General features: G+C 40.6%; 2 protein-coding genes and 1 long non-coding RNA gene across 3 annotated transcripts; 1 reads left to right on the top strand and 2 right to left on the bottom strand.

The window, feature by feature from the left end:
* Positions 1–138: 138 nt before the first annotated feature.
* gmfg (glia maturation factor, gamma) lies at positions 139–3465 on the top strand. The gene is made up of 7 exons (XM_062553090.1): positions 139–249; positions 640–736; positions 935–984; positions 1689–1740; positions 2055–2135; positions 2257–2330; positions 3137–3465. Exons 1-7 carry the CDS (start codon positions 247–249, stop codon positions 3206–3208), a joined length of 429 nt encoding a protein of 142 aa, XP_062409074.1. The 5' UTR covers positions 139–246; the 3' UTR covers positions 3209–3465.
* Positions 3459–10182, bottom strand: paf1 (PAF1 homolog, Paf1/RNA polymerase II complex component). Its single transcript, XM_062553089.1, has 14 exons — positions 9999–10182; positions 9626–9655; positions 9404–9496; positions 9159–9280; positions 8984–9050; positions 8784–8885; positions 8590–8695; positions 8377–8445; positions 7980–8083; positions 7597–7713; positions 6429–6557; positions 5985–6090; positions 5340–5421; positions 3459–4936 (listed from the first exon to the last, which is right to left on the bottom strand). Exons 1-14 carry the CDS (start codon positions 10043–10045, stop codon positions 4488–4490), a joined length of 1623 nt encoding a protein of 540 aa, XP_062409073.1. The 5' UTR covers positions 10046–10182; the 3' UTR covers positions 3459–4487.
* Positions 10183–10467: 285 nt separating this feature from the next.
* Positions 10468–12425, bottom strand: LOC134099454 (uncharacterized). The gene is made up of 4 exons (XR_009941128.1): positions 12095–12425; positions 11711–11857; positions 11248–11292; positions 10468–11084 (listed from the first exon to the last, which is right to left on the bottom strand). It is a non-coding gene; the product is annotated as an uncharacterized LOC134099454 (long non-coding RNA).
* Between the last annotated feature and the right edge of the window lie 847 nt (positions 12426–13272).

Below are 13272 nucleotides of genomic sequence, written 5' to 3'. Positions count from 1 at the left end.
GATTTAGTGCACATACAATGGACAGGGAGTTACACATATAAAATGCTGAGAGGAAAGTTTTGCAGAGCTGTGATAGTGCAAATGTGACATCACACAATAAGAGCCTATCCCTCCCATTATGCAAATACCCATCATATAACTTGAGGATGTCAGTTGTGTCACAAGTCAGTGACCGTCACAAGTGAAACAGGAGTGGAAAAGCAGCTTAGATCAAAAGGAAGTAGGTCTCAGCTTCAAAACAGAGAAATGGTAAGGATTTATTGCTTTTAAATGAATTGTCCGAAAGATTTCCAAATATCATGTTCCCTAGATGTCATATTTGTATGTGTGTAGTGCATTTTCTCCTATTTTGGTGCACTTTCAACCGTTAGTCAGGAAGTAGAATTGCAACATGCAGCCACACACTTCCTGCTCATAAACTGTTATGTTTTCAAATAATAACATGGAAAGCATATAACTGCATGACACCTTATTGTTGTCTTTATTCATTTATTATTTTTTTGAAATGGCCTAATTGAAATGTATGGTTATCATGATAAAAAATGTGCATAATGCCTGCTTAGGATGGTCAACTCTTACATAAGACTGAGTGTAGCTCAGCCAAGACTTGTCACCTGATGTTGTGGTTACATTTTTTAGGCAGATTCTCTCGTTGTATGTGAAGTGGATGAAAGCCTGAAGGAAAAACTGAAGAAGTTCCGTTTCCGAAAAGAGACAAACAATGCAGCCATACTAAGTGAGTGTCTTCCTCAGCAGATTATTTGCTGGTGTATCATTTCCGGTTCTGTTGTGATTATCTGCCTTTGCAACTCACACTGTGTAGGGGCAGTGCCACATTTTTCAGATGGACGAACATTTGTATTGGAAACAATTCACTGGCTTTAATTTACACTGCTCACAAAAGATTAATGATGTGATGTTCCCCCTTGTTCAGTGAAGATTGACATGGTAAAACAGCTGGTAGTGGTGGAGGAGGAGTATGAGGTAGGCCTAAATAATCACATTGTTTTTTGTAGGATTAAGTGAAGTATTTGTCGCCAGTGTTATTATTTCTATTCTAAAACCAGCTGCAGATATGTCTTGTTTTGTGTTCTGCGCGAGTGGAAAAAGTATTATATCCAATATTCCATGGTTTAAAGTATGTGTTCCCAAACAGGGACAATGTAAGGCGTCTGGTTAATATGCTTGTGTGGCGTCATATGTTGTGTATGTCATTGATTAGTAGTGTAAACTTGTTTTTGCATTTCTGCAGAGATGCATTTGGCATCAATCATTATATTTTTTGTTTTACAACAATATTTGAAGGGAGGGATGGCTACCTTGTGCTTCGTATGTGCCTTTTGCTTGTATACAGCCAAATTGAACTTACATCTTGATTGACGGAATATTGTGTTTTACTTTTGTATACTACTTTTACAGTTCATAGACTATACCTTATATCAACAGTAGGCCTATTACTCAGTCTAAAATGTGCTAACGATTATAACACAAGCCAATATTTGTTTTTAGTAATTGGATATCTGAAAATACTGCATATTACATAAACTGAAAATTTGAAAGATTAAAAATGGTAATTTACAGATGTTCCTTTGTGGCATGTGAATACAATAATCAAGCCATATAGTCGTATTGACAAAAAAGGGTATGGGAAATAGCACCAACCACCACAACTTTATCTCTTATTACAGAATATTACACTTGATGACTTGAGGGAAGAGCTCCCTGAACGTCAGCCCAGATATCCTTTTTGCCAACTGCTTGTATAGATGATTATTCAGAAATGGCAGTATTTCAGTTAATACCAGACACGTAAGCATTTTGGTCGGAAATTCTGTTGTACTTGTTGTATTTCTCTACAAAGTTAGTCAACTTAACCAATACATTAATTCAAACTGTTACTGTAGCCTGATTAAACATGATGTGCTCTAGTTAAACAAGCACAAGCACTCAAAGTCAAAGAGTGAGTTTAGTGCATATTAAATTAGACTTTGTTAAATCAGATCAGATGCAACCAATAGAATTATAAACAATGACTTCTTAACATGGTTAAACATTCATTGTGTACAGCTACAAATACAACCATGCAGATGGGCGTGTCTCATACCCACTCTGCTTCATCTTCTCAAGTCCAGTAGGTGAGGAATGTGTGCATGGACTGCCTTGCTTGTTTACATGTTTGGGTCATCTTTAGCTTCAAGCTGTCCGTGTAAAACACTATTTTTACAGTATATACCGCTATATCTGTGATACCTACAGGGTGCAAACCTGAACAACAGATGATGTATGCAGGCAGCAAAAACCGTCTGGTTCAGATTGCAGAGCTGACCAAGGTATACCAACTGATGGTGACATTTTTTTTTTTTTTGCTATCCAATCTGTATGAAGAGGACAGTGATCATCATACAAATATTCAATTAGTCACCCAAAGAAAAATGTCTTGTCTGGAAAATGTTTTTAAATTGGACTTGGGCTGATACAAAAGGAGGGTTTTTTCCTCATCTCCGCTCTCCTCTCATGTTCTGTGTGTGTCACTGTGTCTGTGAGTAGCATCCAGTGTGGGGGAGTCACTGACATGACTGCACATATCTGCCTGTGCAGTCAGCTTAAAAAAAAAAAAGTTCTCCATGCCTTCTCCTGCTTTGCAGACTGATGTTATCATGGTACTTTCCCTAGTTGCAGTCCTCCATATTTGCCAGACATGCTGTAATTGAGTTCTGTCTGAACATTTTGTTTCTTAATTTCTAGTGATGAGAGTGTATAGGCTATCTTTTTTTAGTTAATTGATCTTTTCAATGAGATTCCATCTTGATCTTCTATGAAGATCAAGATGAAGATTCCATTGATAGTGATGGTCCATGCACAAGTAATACGTCATCACTAAGGTTAAAAGGTTAAAAATACTCTCAGTGTAAGATCCCAAATTATTTCTCCTGGTGAAATAGATACGATTTCAATAAGGGGTGACAAAAATACATTTTCACGACTAAACATTTCCTATGGGATATGGATTTTCTGAGCTCTACATACCATGTGCCATGTTTAGCTTTGTAGCTCCATTTAATTAGCTGAAGTCCCTGTAATTGTTCTGCTGTGATTTGCTGTATCCATATGTTCACTGTAACCTCCTCTTCCACAGGTGTTTGAGACTCGAAATGCAGATGACCTGACAGAGGAGTGGCTGAAAAAAAAACTGGAATTCTTTCGTTGATTGACCTCTTCAAACCTTTTGTACAGTATTGTCCTTTCAGTATTGTTCTTTGTTCGTTGTTGTGCGGTGGACACAACATAAGCTATCATTTTGGACTTTAAAATCAAATACCACCCAAACCATCATTTATACAGACAAATACAATAAGAGTTGTGAATGTGTGTGTAAGCTGTATTGTGATATACTGTATGTATATCTGTATTTCTTAACCAGTGGTTGTCGTAGTATGAATAAAGCACAGACAATAATATAAAAAAAAAAAAATCAGTTTCATATTTATTTACATTGTCCATACACTGCAGTAAACTGCTTCAACTACACTACAACAAAAAAGTGTATGCTAACAGTATTAGACAATGTGACGCTCTTGTTCAAAACAACTCAATTCATTGATTTCTATAGCTTCTTAGAACAGAAAAACCTTATCCAGACCATCTGTGTCAAAGCAGAATGCGAAAGGAAAGGCTGGAAAAAAAGATAGACATTCTTTTAAAAATATGAGATTGTGCCAGAAAGAAGACAGTGGAATTATAATGCAAGTGGAGACTGTGGGAGAATGAATGTTAATGTGTAATTACTCGCTCTCGCTGGCACGGCTAACCTATCAGAGGTGAGCCTGATCTCTCCACTCCACCCACACACACACACACACACACACACACACACACACACACACACACACACACACACACACACACACACACACACACACACACACACACACACGACGCCAGGCCAGCCTTAAGAGGGATAGTCTGAAGATGAACATAGATTAGACTAGATATAGAGACACACACACAGAGACCCCCAGCTATGGGTGAGGAGCGGGCGATGGATGTCCAGGTTATGGGAGGCTCCGGGAGATGGAGAGTAGACACAACAACATAAGAGCAATCGCCATGTCAAACATGATAGCCTTGTGAGTAGATCATCTGTGGGCCCAAGTGATGATACCCACCCGATAGAATAACCACAATCCCATAGCAATTACTAAATTAAAAATAATATTTCTAAAGCACCTTTGTGCCGCCTGTCTCATTTCAAGAATGGTGTCTGCTAACGCAACAATGCATGTTACAAGAGCATGCGTGAGTGTATATGAGTGAATGTGTGTGTGTGTGTGTGTATGCATAAATGAGTGCATGTGTAGATAAGCATCTGTATGTGTGTGAACGAGCGAGTGTGTTTGAATGGATGGGACGAGTGCGTCGAGCAAAGGCGCGTGCACAAGTGTGCGGTGTTATGGGAAGGGGCGGGACTAAAGCTGTGCTCTGCCGTCTCAGTCGCTGTCGCTGTCGCCACTCGAGTCGGAGCCCCGTTCGCTGCCACTCTGCTGGCCGGCCTCCGAGTGGTCACTGCTGCTGTGCGGCGGCGAGGCACTCCGGCTCCGGCTCCTCCTCCTCCCGCCATCGTCCTCCTCGTCATCCTCGCTGCCGCTGCTGCGGCCTCCTCCGCCGTCACCGCTGCCCGCCTTGTCGTCGCCGTCGCCGTCGTCATCACTGTCGTCGTCGCTACCGAAGATCTCCTCCTCGTCGGCGCGCGTCTCCCGCGCCTGCCGCTCGTCGCCGCTCTCGCTGCCGCTGCCGCTCGCCCGCCGAGGCCGCTTGGCGCTCTCCTCTTCCTCCTCGTCCTCCTCGCGCTCGTGGCGCTCCTCTTCCTCGTGCTCTGACTCGCTGTCAGAGTTCTCGCTCTCGCTGCCCTTCTCCTTCTCGTTCTCATTCTCGTCGCCTGAGAGCAAGCCAAGGAACACACAGAAATATTACTACAAATCACCAACATCAGCATCAACATAAACAGTACAGAGCCCAGAACAGCAAGGAAATACTAAACTTATACCGCATTCAGACAGACCTTGAACAGCATTTATTGAGTTTTTATTTAGTGTTTGGGGTCCTGACTGAATGCTACCTAAGTTGTGGTAGCATTGAAATGTAAGTTGAAATGTTTGTTGATCCTTTCGTGGCCTAATATCAAATGACTGACGCAAGTCCTATTTTGTTTTCATCTGATAGGATTTCTATGTAAATGCAGTTTTATGAACCTGTCCCCTTTACAAAAGAAACTTCCCTTTAACCCCTGACAGCCACCACAATAAATAATTGATGTAGTAGTTGAAGTGCTGAAGCCTCACCAGACTCCGGGATGTCCTTGTCGATGTCAATGTCCTCCTCATCCTCGGGCTCGTGGTTCTCCAGCTGAGCTTTGCGGGCTTCCTGTAGGACAGAGAGGGCACACACAAATCTATCAGTCTCCTCAATTCAGGTCCATGAAACTGTTCACGAAACCAGGCAGTCAGCCATCTTGGCTCAACCATGACACCTCAGGCACTAACCCAGCCACACACACCTTAAAACCTCACAGGTTAACCTTGTGTGGGACAGAGCATCCAGAGTTATGGGCACTCAGGACTTACAACTACTTTCATAGTTCCCTCAGTGAGTCATAAATTCTTCTAAATATTCACATACATTAATGTCCTAACATATACATGTGAAATCTGAAATGGACACAAGTCACAAAACACACTTTCAATGATTGGGCACATGCAAATCAAAAGTCAAATTTACCAAATGCCCAGTACAAAGTACAAAGAAGTGAGAATAAGTAATACAGGGTTTTTACAAGGTTCAGTCAGTCAAAAGATTTTTTTATGACCATTATGATTTAAATGTATGACCTACACAAATTATGTAAAATAACTTCAGTCAAAAGGCAGTCATGAAATATATATATATATATATATATTTTTTTTTTTGAGCACTGCCAGAAGGCTCACCTGGGCCTCCAGCTCCTTCTCGTTCATGTCTCTGTGGTTGCACACCAACATGGCGTTGGTGGTGGACTGCGCTCCAGCCTTGGCTCTTCTCTTGCTCAGACGCACTCTGTGACCAAGGCACATTGAACAGATCAGAATCTCATTCTCAATACTCAGCCTATGTTCCAGGGTAATCTTTTGTCATATCCACACAGTAATCAAATTAAGGAAGTGAGTGGAATTTTAGGCCCAGTAATCAACAAAATTGTCACTTTTTTTTAAAACAGCAATTATTTGAACACATTATGTTAGCACAGAATCAATAGCATTGACATACATTATCTACTGTGGCTCTGGTTGTCCAGCGCAAACAGTTTAGTAAAATAGCGACATCTGAAACATTTGCAAGAAAGCAGTACAACAGGAAGCTTTGGACTGTAAATGCCAATGGTTCCCAGTTCCCACCTGGTTTCCAGTTCGTTGTAGTAGACACCATCTCCATCTCTGAAGATGAAGAAGTAATTCTCCTCATAGCCCTTGCTGGCCTTGTTCTTGACATTCCAGTTGTACTCCCTGGCAATCTTGTATTCATACCTAGACATCAATGAAAATAAATAATTTTGGAATTAAAGAGACTTGCGGTAAACACATGGAGTTGGGCATCCCTTCAAAAAATTAAAATCGGTGTTCATCCCATGTTATAGCTTGCTGAAGCAAAATGTAACTCAGGCACAAAGTAATAAGCCCCTTTCACATTCAGAAACGATACATTAGCGTTTAAGAAATAGCGGGTTCAGGGGATTTCACAATGTGAAAGGTAGACGTGTTCTGGTCCCGGGGTTGTCTGAAGCCGGTTTCAGAGGCGAGTTATGGGAGGCGTTGCCTAGCAGCACGTCACACGCAATTTGGGAGTGAACAATGACGTTAAGCATGCCTTGGACCTCGGAGATAAACTGATAAACACAACTGTCATGCTAGTTCTACGTGGTTTAGCTTCCAAATGATGGCGGGCCACTTGTTATGTTATTTGAATGCCAAATGAGGTCCTTTTGTCTGTCGAAGTCATATTTCAGTGTGCTGAGTCCTGAACAACTTCTGCTCTGACAGTTAGCTCGTTGGCTAGTTTCTAGCTATCATTAGGCAAACTTTCTAAAAAGACGCAGCAGACGGTTTTGGTAACCTAGCAACAATAAACACTTGACCGAAGTGCTGAGAAAAGGAGATTCAGGGCACTCTCAGCATAAAAAACGTGATTGTTGGACACACATATATCTATGGACACAGCAGCTAAAGTTATCCTAGTCTCTTGTGTGTTTCCTGTATTTTAACCTCCTGCCTGGCCAAATACGTCATCAGTCACACACCCCTAATAGCGGGGTTGACCTCTGTTCCTTTCATATTCAACACGGCTCGGCTCTGATACTACCCCCCGAGACGGGTTGGATTGCCGAGGCGGGTTGACTCCCCACCCCGTGTCGTCAATGTGAAAGGAACAGCCTTAACGTTAAATTCGGCTGATTTAGCGTTAAATTCGGTGAATGTGAAAGGGGCTATAAATGCATCTGTATCATGTGCTGTGTGTTACTGATATCTCCCCATCCCATGCATTTTTGTGTGCAGTGCAATTTCTTACAATTCCTCTGGCATGAAGTCAATGTCCTCCTCGACGTCTCTCTTGCGCTTGCGCATGGTTTCCTCGTTGGGCAGGAAGTACGCCACAAACTGGTTTCCTTCCTCATCCATCATACCCCTGCAACAAGATAACACAAACATTCAGCATGCCACACCACAGAACACTTGGCCCACTCCCCACTCACCAATACTAACAACTGTAAACCAGGATGACCCAAAAACTCTACTTGAAACTTTGGTATAGAGTACATCTAATTTCAACTTAGTCGGTTGAAAAAATAAAATACAAAAGGTGCTCTAAAATGGGTCTGGAGATGAAAAATGCACTTATCAACTGGTTTGTACCCTGAGCAACATGCTTTATGCACTGTATATCACTCTTACCTGATCATAGCCTGAGACATCATATCCACACCAGCAGGGGCAGACTGGTCTTTGGGAGCAGGGTCAGAGTCAAAGATGACTTGAGCACATGGGTTGATCCACATCTAGACAGGGCGAGAAAAGAAAGGATCAGGAAAGAACCTCCACAGTTGGTTCACTCAATATCTGGAGTATCTAGTTCAATGTGTCATGCATCTAACCCCTTAAGGAAAGTATAAATCTGCAGCTGTGGGTGACTTTTTACAGCATAAATAATTAGTCCATAAAATTACCAGGAAGCATAATTCAACAATATTCACTCCACTGCACAGATAAACCTGACATGACTACACAATGAGATAATCTACATGTGTTATAAATAATACACTAAAGTACAAGTCTCATGTAGGGTTCAAACCTTAAAGTCAGGGAAGACAGGTAGAACCTCCACTGGAGTGACTCTGGGTTTGCTGTAGTGTTGTGGGATCTGCAAGGAGGATATCAGATATAAATATTTGTGACCTGAATGTCACAACTTAAAAAAGACTTGCAATTGGTTCATTTTTGTGACAAATTATTTTAAATGGTTCCCTTGAACTATGAGTAAAATATCAAGAGGAAAGGTACTCACAGCTTTCTGTGCATCTTCAAATGTCTTTTCAATGGCTGCAATCTGACTGTCTCTGTCTTTGTAAATTTCTTCCTCTGTGAACTGCTGCTTGACTGAAACACCAATCCTGCAAAAGGCAATTGATTTCAAAGTTATACTTTATGAGGCTATCCTATACGTCAAAGTTGCATAGCGGTTAGCAGATATGGACTTACTTGACTTCCACTTTCTCATTGGAAACGCCATATCTATTGAACTCTGTGGAGATGTACTCAGTCTTTCTCATCCAGGGCACCACCTTGGCATGCTGCTGAGATCTAAATTTAATAAAAAACAATGTCAGAGTCAAAACACTATATGGTATGCCTTAGAACAGGCATGCAAATTCATTATGTTCAATTAAATTCTAGCTCACCTCTTCGAACTTGTAGGAGCCTGGATGTCCTCTTCTAGTAGTTTCTCATCTGCTGGGTCGAGGAGAACTGGACAAAATGTAAGCAATAATTATCCATTAATTATTTATCTAATCCATTGTCATCACATATTATTTCAGTAGAAGTCTGTGATTTATATGTGCTGCACTGACTTACTGTTAGGATCTATACGATAGGTGTCTGGGTTGATGAGGTCAATCGTGACCCCAAGATCTGGTTCCGTCAACAGGTCATGCTTGTGTTGTTTCTCTAGTGAAGTAGCCTTGTACTGTACAAATCTTTCGATGAAAGACAAGAAGCAGAATAAGATAAATATCTGAATTGAGACAGCAATTTCAATTTCAGAGGTGTGGATGATGGTGTTCCAAAATTCACTCTGTTGTGATGTGTACACAACATACCTGTGCTGATCAAACGGGTAGGTGATGAACTTCGGGTCGAAGGGTATGTCAGGGAGACTGTTGCAGTACTTCACCCGACACACAACGCCAGACCTATCAAGAATTCAGAAGCCTCGAATTAATTAATTCATAACCTCCAAATACAGATGGCCTAGAAATATAATATTCTGTACTGTACATGATGGACTGACTTGGAGTGATAATATTATACCCAAGACGTACCTCTCTGGGACGGTTCTGTGTGAAGAGGTCCTAAAAGACACGAAAATGTACACATGAGAAATCAATAATCATCACAACGTCACTGCTGTGTAATGTTAATGTCAACGGTGCGCGCCAGCTTGGTAGTCAAGTTGACTGCAAAAGCCTTTACTAACGTTAACACATTCATCGCTGAATGACCATCAACAAAATGTTTTTGCTTGCATACGTCTTCGCGAAAACATAGAAAATAACTCTTCAATAGTTATCTTCATGACTAGGATTATGGTTTCCCACTTTAAGCTTCAAAGAACAGATATTAGCCTGAAAGCTAAGGCTGATTTGGTAGCAAAAGGCTAGCCCACGAGCTAGCTCGCAAGCTAAAGTAAGTTACCTGTGTCCGTCTTCACGTTGAGCTTGAGTTTGGATTGTTGGAGCCATCTTCGACAAGATTGATCCTTCCCCTGGCTCTGGGTCGATCAATGAAAATGTCGGTAAGACTTCGAAGAACAAATTAAATTGACAATAATGCTACACTGCTGCTAGTCCATGTTCCATCAGACGCGACAACTCGTTGGTACGAAGTTCCTTGTTTTGTTTCCGTACTAGATGTATCATTGTTTGGAAATGGCACCACCTACTGTTCTGGAAGGGTAAGTCTCGATCTAATGTTGGCTAGACTGTACAGTTTACTCACTGTATGTTTACTATTTATACAGTCCACGTTTGTTATGCAAGACATAGACTGTATAAATAAGCAACTACACCCGTTTTAGTGCTGTTAATTTACACTACTAAAGAGCAGCTTCCGGTATGTGACCGCAGAGCTCACTGATGACCAATAAAAACAGTATGATAAACCATTAACCAAGCAAATATCAACTTTATTGCTTTCAAGAAAAACACCCTTGAGTGTGAGTAATATACAATTTAACAGTCTCGACAAGGTAAAAATGATCTGAAAGTTTAAGACAGTCACCAATCAATTTATAAACAGAACCGCTGAAACATTCTTTGCCTCACTAAATTCCATTTTATACCATTGACATAAGATTCATCAAGTCTCACAGAGTGTAGAGATGACTCCTTGTTCACACATTCAAATTAAATGTCTATATACACAGGTATATATAATTAGACTGTATATACCCTGACCATATTGGACTAGGGCCGAGGACATAGGCTGGTTAGTGTAGTGTAACTGAAAATGCTTTCAGGAAAAGGTCCACATTTATGTTAAATCTTTTCTGCTGTCCATCAAATAGACAGGTAGTCATCCATCCAACTAGAAAGTGTTCCATTGGTCCCATTTGCTTTCAAAGGGGGATGCAGGCAGGTCCAGATATGGACATGGATACAGAATATCTTAAAAGATGGTAAAGGAAATATGAAAGGCCCCATTCTTCTCCCGTGCTCCAATCATGAAATATTGTGTTGTACTCTTGACTCTCATGTCTGCATCTCCCCAGAACGATCAACTCTAGGGGGAGAAAAGTGGCAGATTTTAGATCATATAAAGTTAGAATAATTATGCAGTTATCACATTTAATAAACACAGAAGTATTATGGTACGTTTTCTTATTCTGACTAATGAGACATTTTCCTGACAGGAGTGTAGTACTAAAGGAGTGTCTCTCACTTACCTGGTTAACATGTAGAGCATTTGTCCAGGGTCGTCAGCAAACACCCTGTAGGAAAGCAAAGCAAAGACTTCCACTCAGCACATTTTAATATTTTAGCAGTCGCAGCTTTACGAGATGTTATATGCTGTTTAAATGTGTCCCCATGTCATGTCCAAAGAGCACAAGAGTCACAGGAGCTGAGCTCATGTAATAACGTGATTTAGCGAGGGGATACTCAAAAGTTTATTTGGAAAATGCAAGTGTTGAGGTGATTATACACGGGGTAACTTTTTGAGCAATCATGATGGGCAAAGCATTGTTGTTCTAACAAATCCCCATTGATAAAGGGAAACGAGAACTTTAATCATCAGTATACAAATGATCACTCCATCTAAAACCATTGATACGGTTATGTGGTTGCCAGCTTCATTGCCCAAAAAGTTGCTCCATGCATCATCACCTTTATGAACGTCATCGCACTCACCCATCTCCCCAATGATAGAAGGCCCTGTCCTGATAGAAGAAACATAAGAAAAGCCAAACGCTGATCGTCTCCATCCAAAAGATAACGAAAAGGAACCAAACAGACGACAGAAGCAGTTCACACACCATCCTGGCTGTTGGACGAATGCTGTACAAAGCCAAGCAAAGAGTATGTCAACATTACATGGACTTATATTACATGAAATTAGGCGAGTTAACAGTTCGCGGCCTCCTGGGTGTCACATTTATCTTCACAAAGTAATACCAAAGTCTTTGTCTCTGGTAATACAGCTAAACTTGTTGAAAACTCGGAGGAATTCATTAACGTTATGCACTTTAGTTCACGTATGTCATTCGTAATGTAAATCATGCCATTTTAACTCACCGTCTATTTCGCCTGGTGAAAAAATATTTTGTTAGCTGTCTAGGTCAGCCAGCCAACAATCTCAAACATCTGTTAATGTTGGTTCGAATTGCAAACATTAGCTAACATTAGCTAACGTTAGCTTCCAGCAGCCTGTCGTCCAACCAAGGCAAATGCTACTTTTGTGGAATCATTAGTAGCCAACGTTTTTTTGCTAGATAGCTACATATGGAACGTAGTAAAAAGAAAATGAGCTTCACCTATCACTGTGAACGATTTTACATGACTAAAAAAAGGTTTCAGAAGGTACTCAAAACAAAGCAGTGTTGTTATCTAGCCATATCCTGCAGCTGCATGGAGCCAGCGACAATAAGGAAACTTCCAATATGGCCGCCAATCGTTGATCCTTCAAAATAAAAGTGTGCACTAATTCATAAACATAATGTCACTAAATGTTAGTACACCTCGAAAAGTATTAAATAATTGGAATGGACATTAAAAAGTTCTGCATATGCAAGGTGGTGAAATGTAATTACTTTCCGAAAATGTTACTAAATGTTACCGGAAGTAAGACATTAGGACATGAAAACAAGTCATGCATATGTAAATGTGGTGAAATTGAATGATTATATGTACCTTCGGACAATAGGCTGTAGGATAGGATATTTATGGATAATTCGCCTTTGTAGGTAGGCCTACCGTTGGTTGTAACAGTGACTCCTCTTTCACTTCTTTTCTTAAATGGATGTGATTAATGCAGGGACAATACTGCCATCAGTTGCAGCAATATATCGCCTATGTAATTCAAAACTGATAGGCTACTTTACAAACCAAATTCCATCTCCCCTGTTATCGTTAATGATCAGGCTGTGGTAAGAAAGCTTGCATGCACTCTTTAATGTAAACTCAGACATTTTTAATGTGGACAGCACTTTTATGAAGTTTTACTGTTTTATTGAACCTGTTCTTATTTGTTTTCTGCTGGTCTTTACCTCTGAAGAATAAAAACTATCTCCATTATAGTTAACAAGTGCAGCAAGATTGCTGGGGTTACATTTAACATTCCTTCCCTGCATATGAACAGAGCCCTTGAAAAAGCTTGGGCGATCTTGGATGATCCCAGTCACCCTTGTTCTCAGAAGCCTTTTTCAGACTGAGAAACGGTACATTAGCGTTACAGCTAGTTTACATTGCTTCTA

This window comes from Sardina pilchardus, chromosome 13, assembly GCF_963854185.1.
Source record: "Sardina pilchardus chromosome 13, fSarPil1.1, whole genome shotgun sequence".
Taxonomy (NCBI): Eukaryota; Metazoa; Chordata; class Actinopteri; order Clupeiformes; family Clupeidae; genus Sardina; species Sardina pilchardus.
The sequence above is the reverse complement of the archived record's forward strand: the minus strand, read 5'-3'. Positions and strand labels throughout refer to the sequence as shown.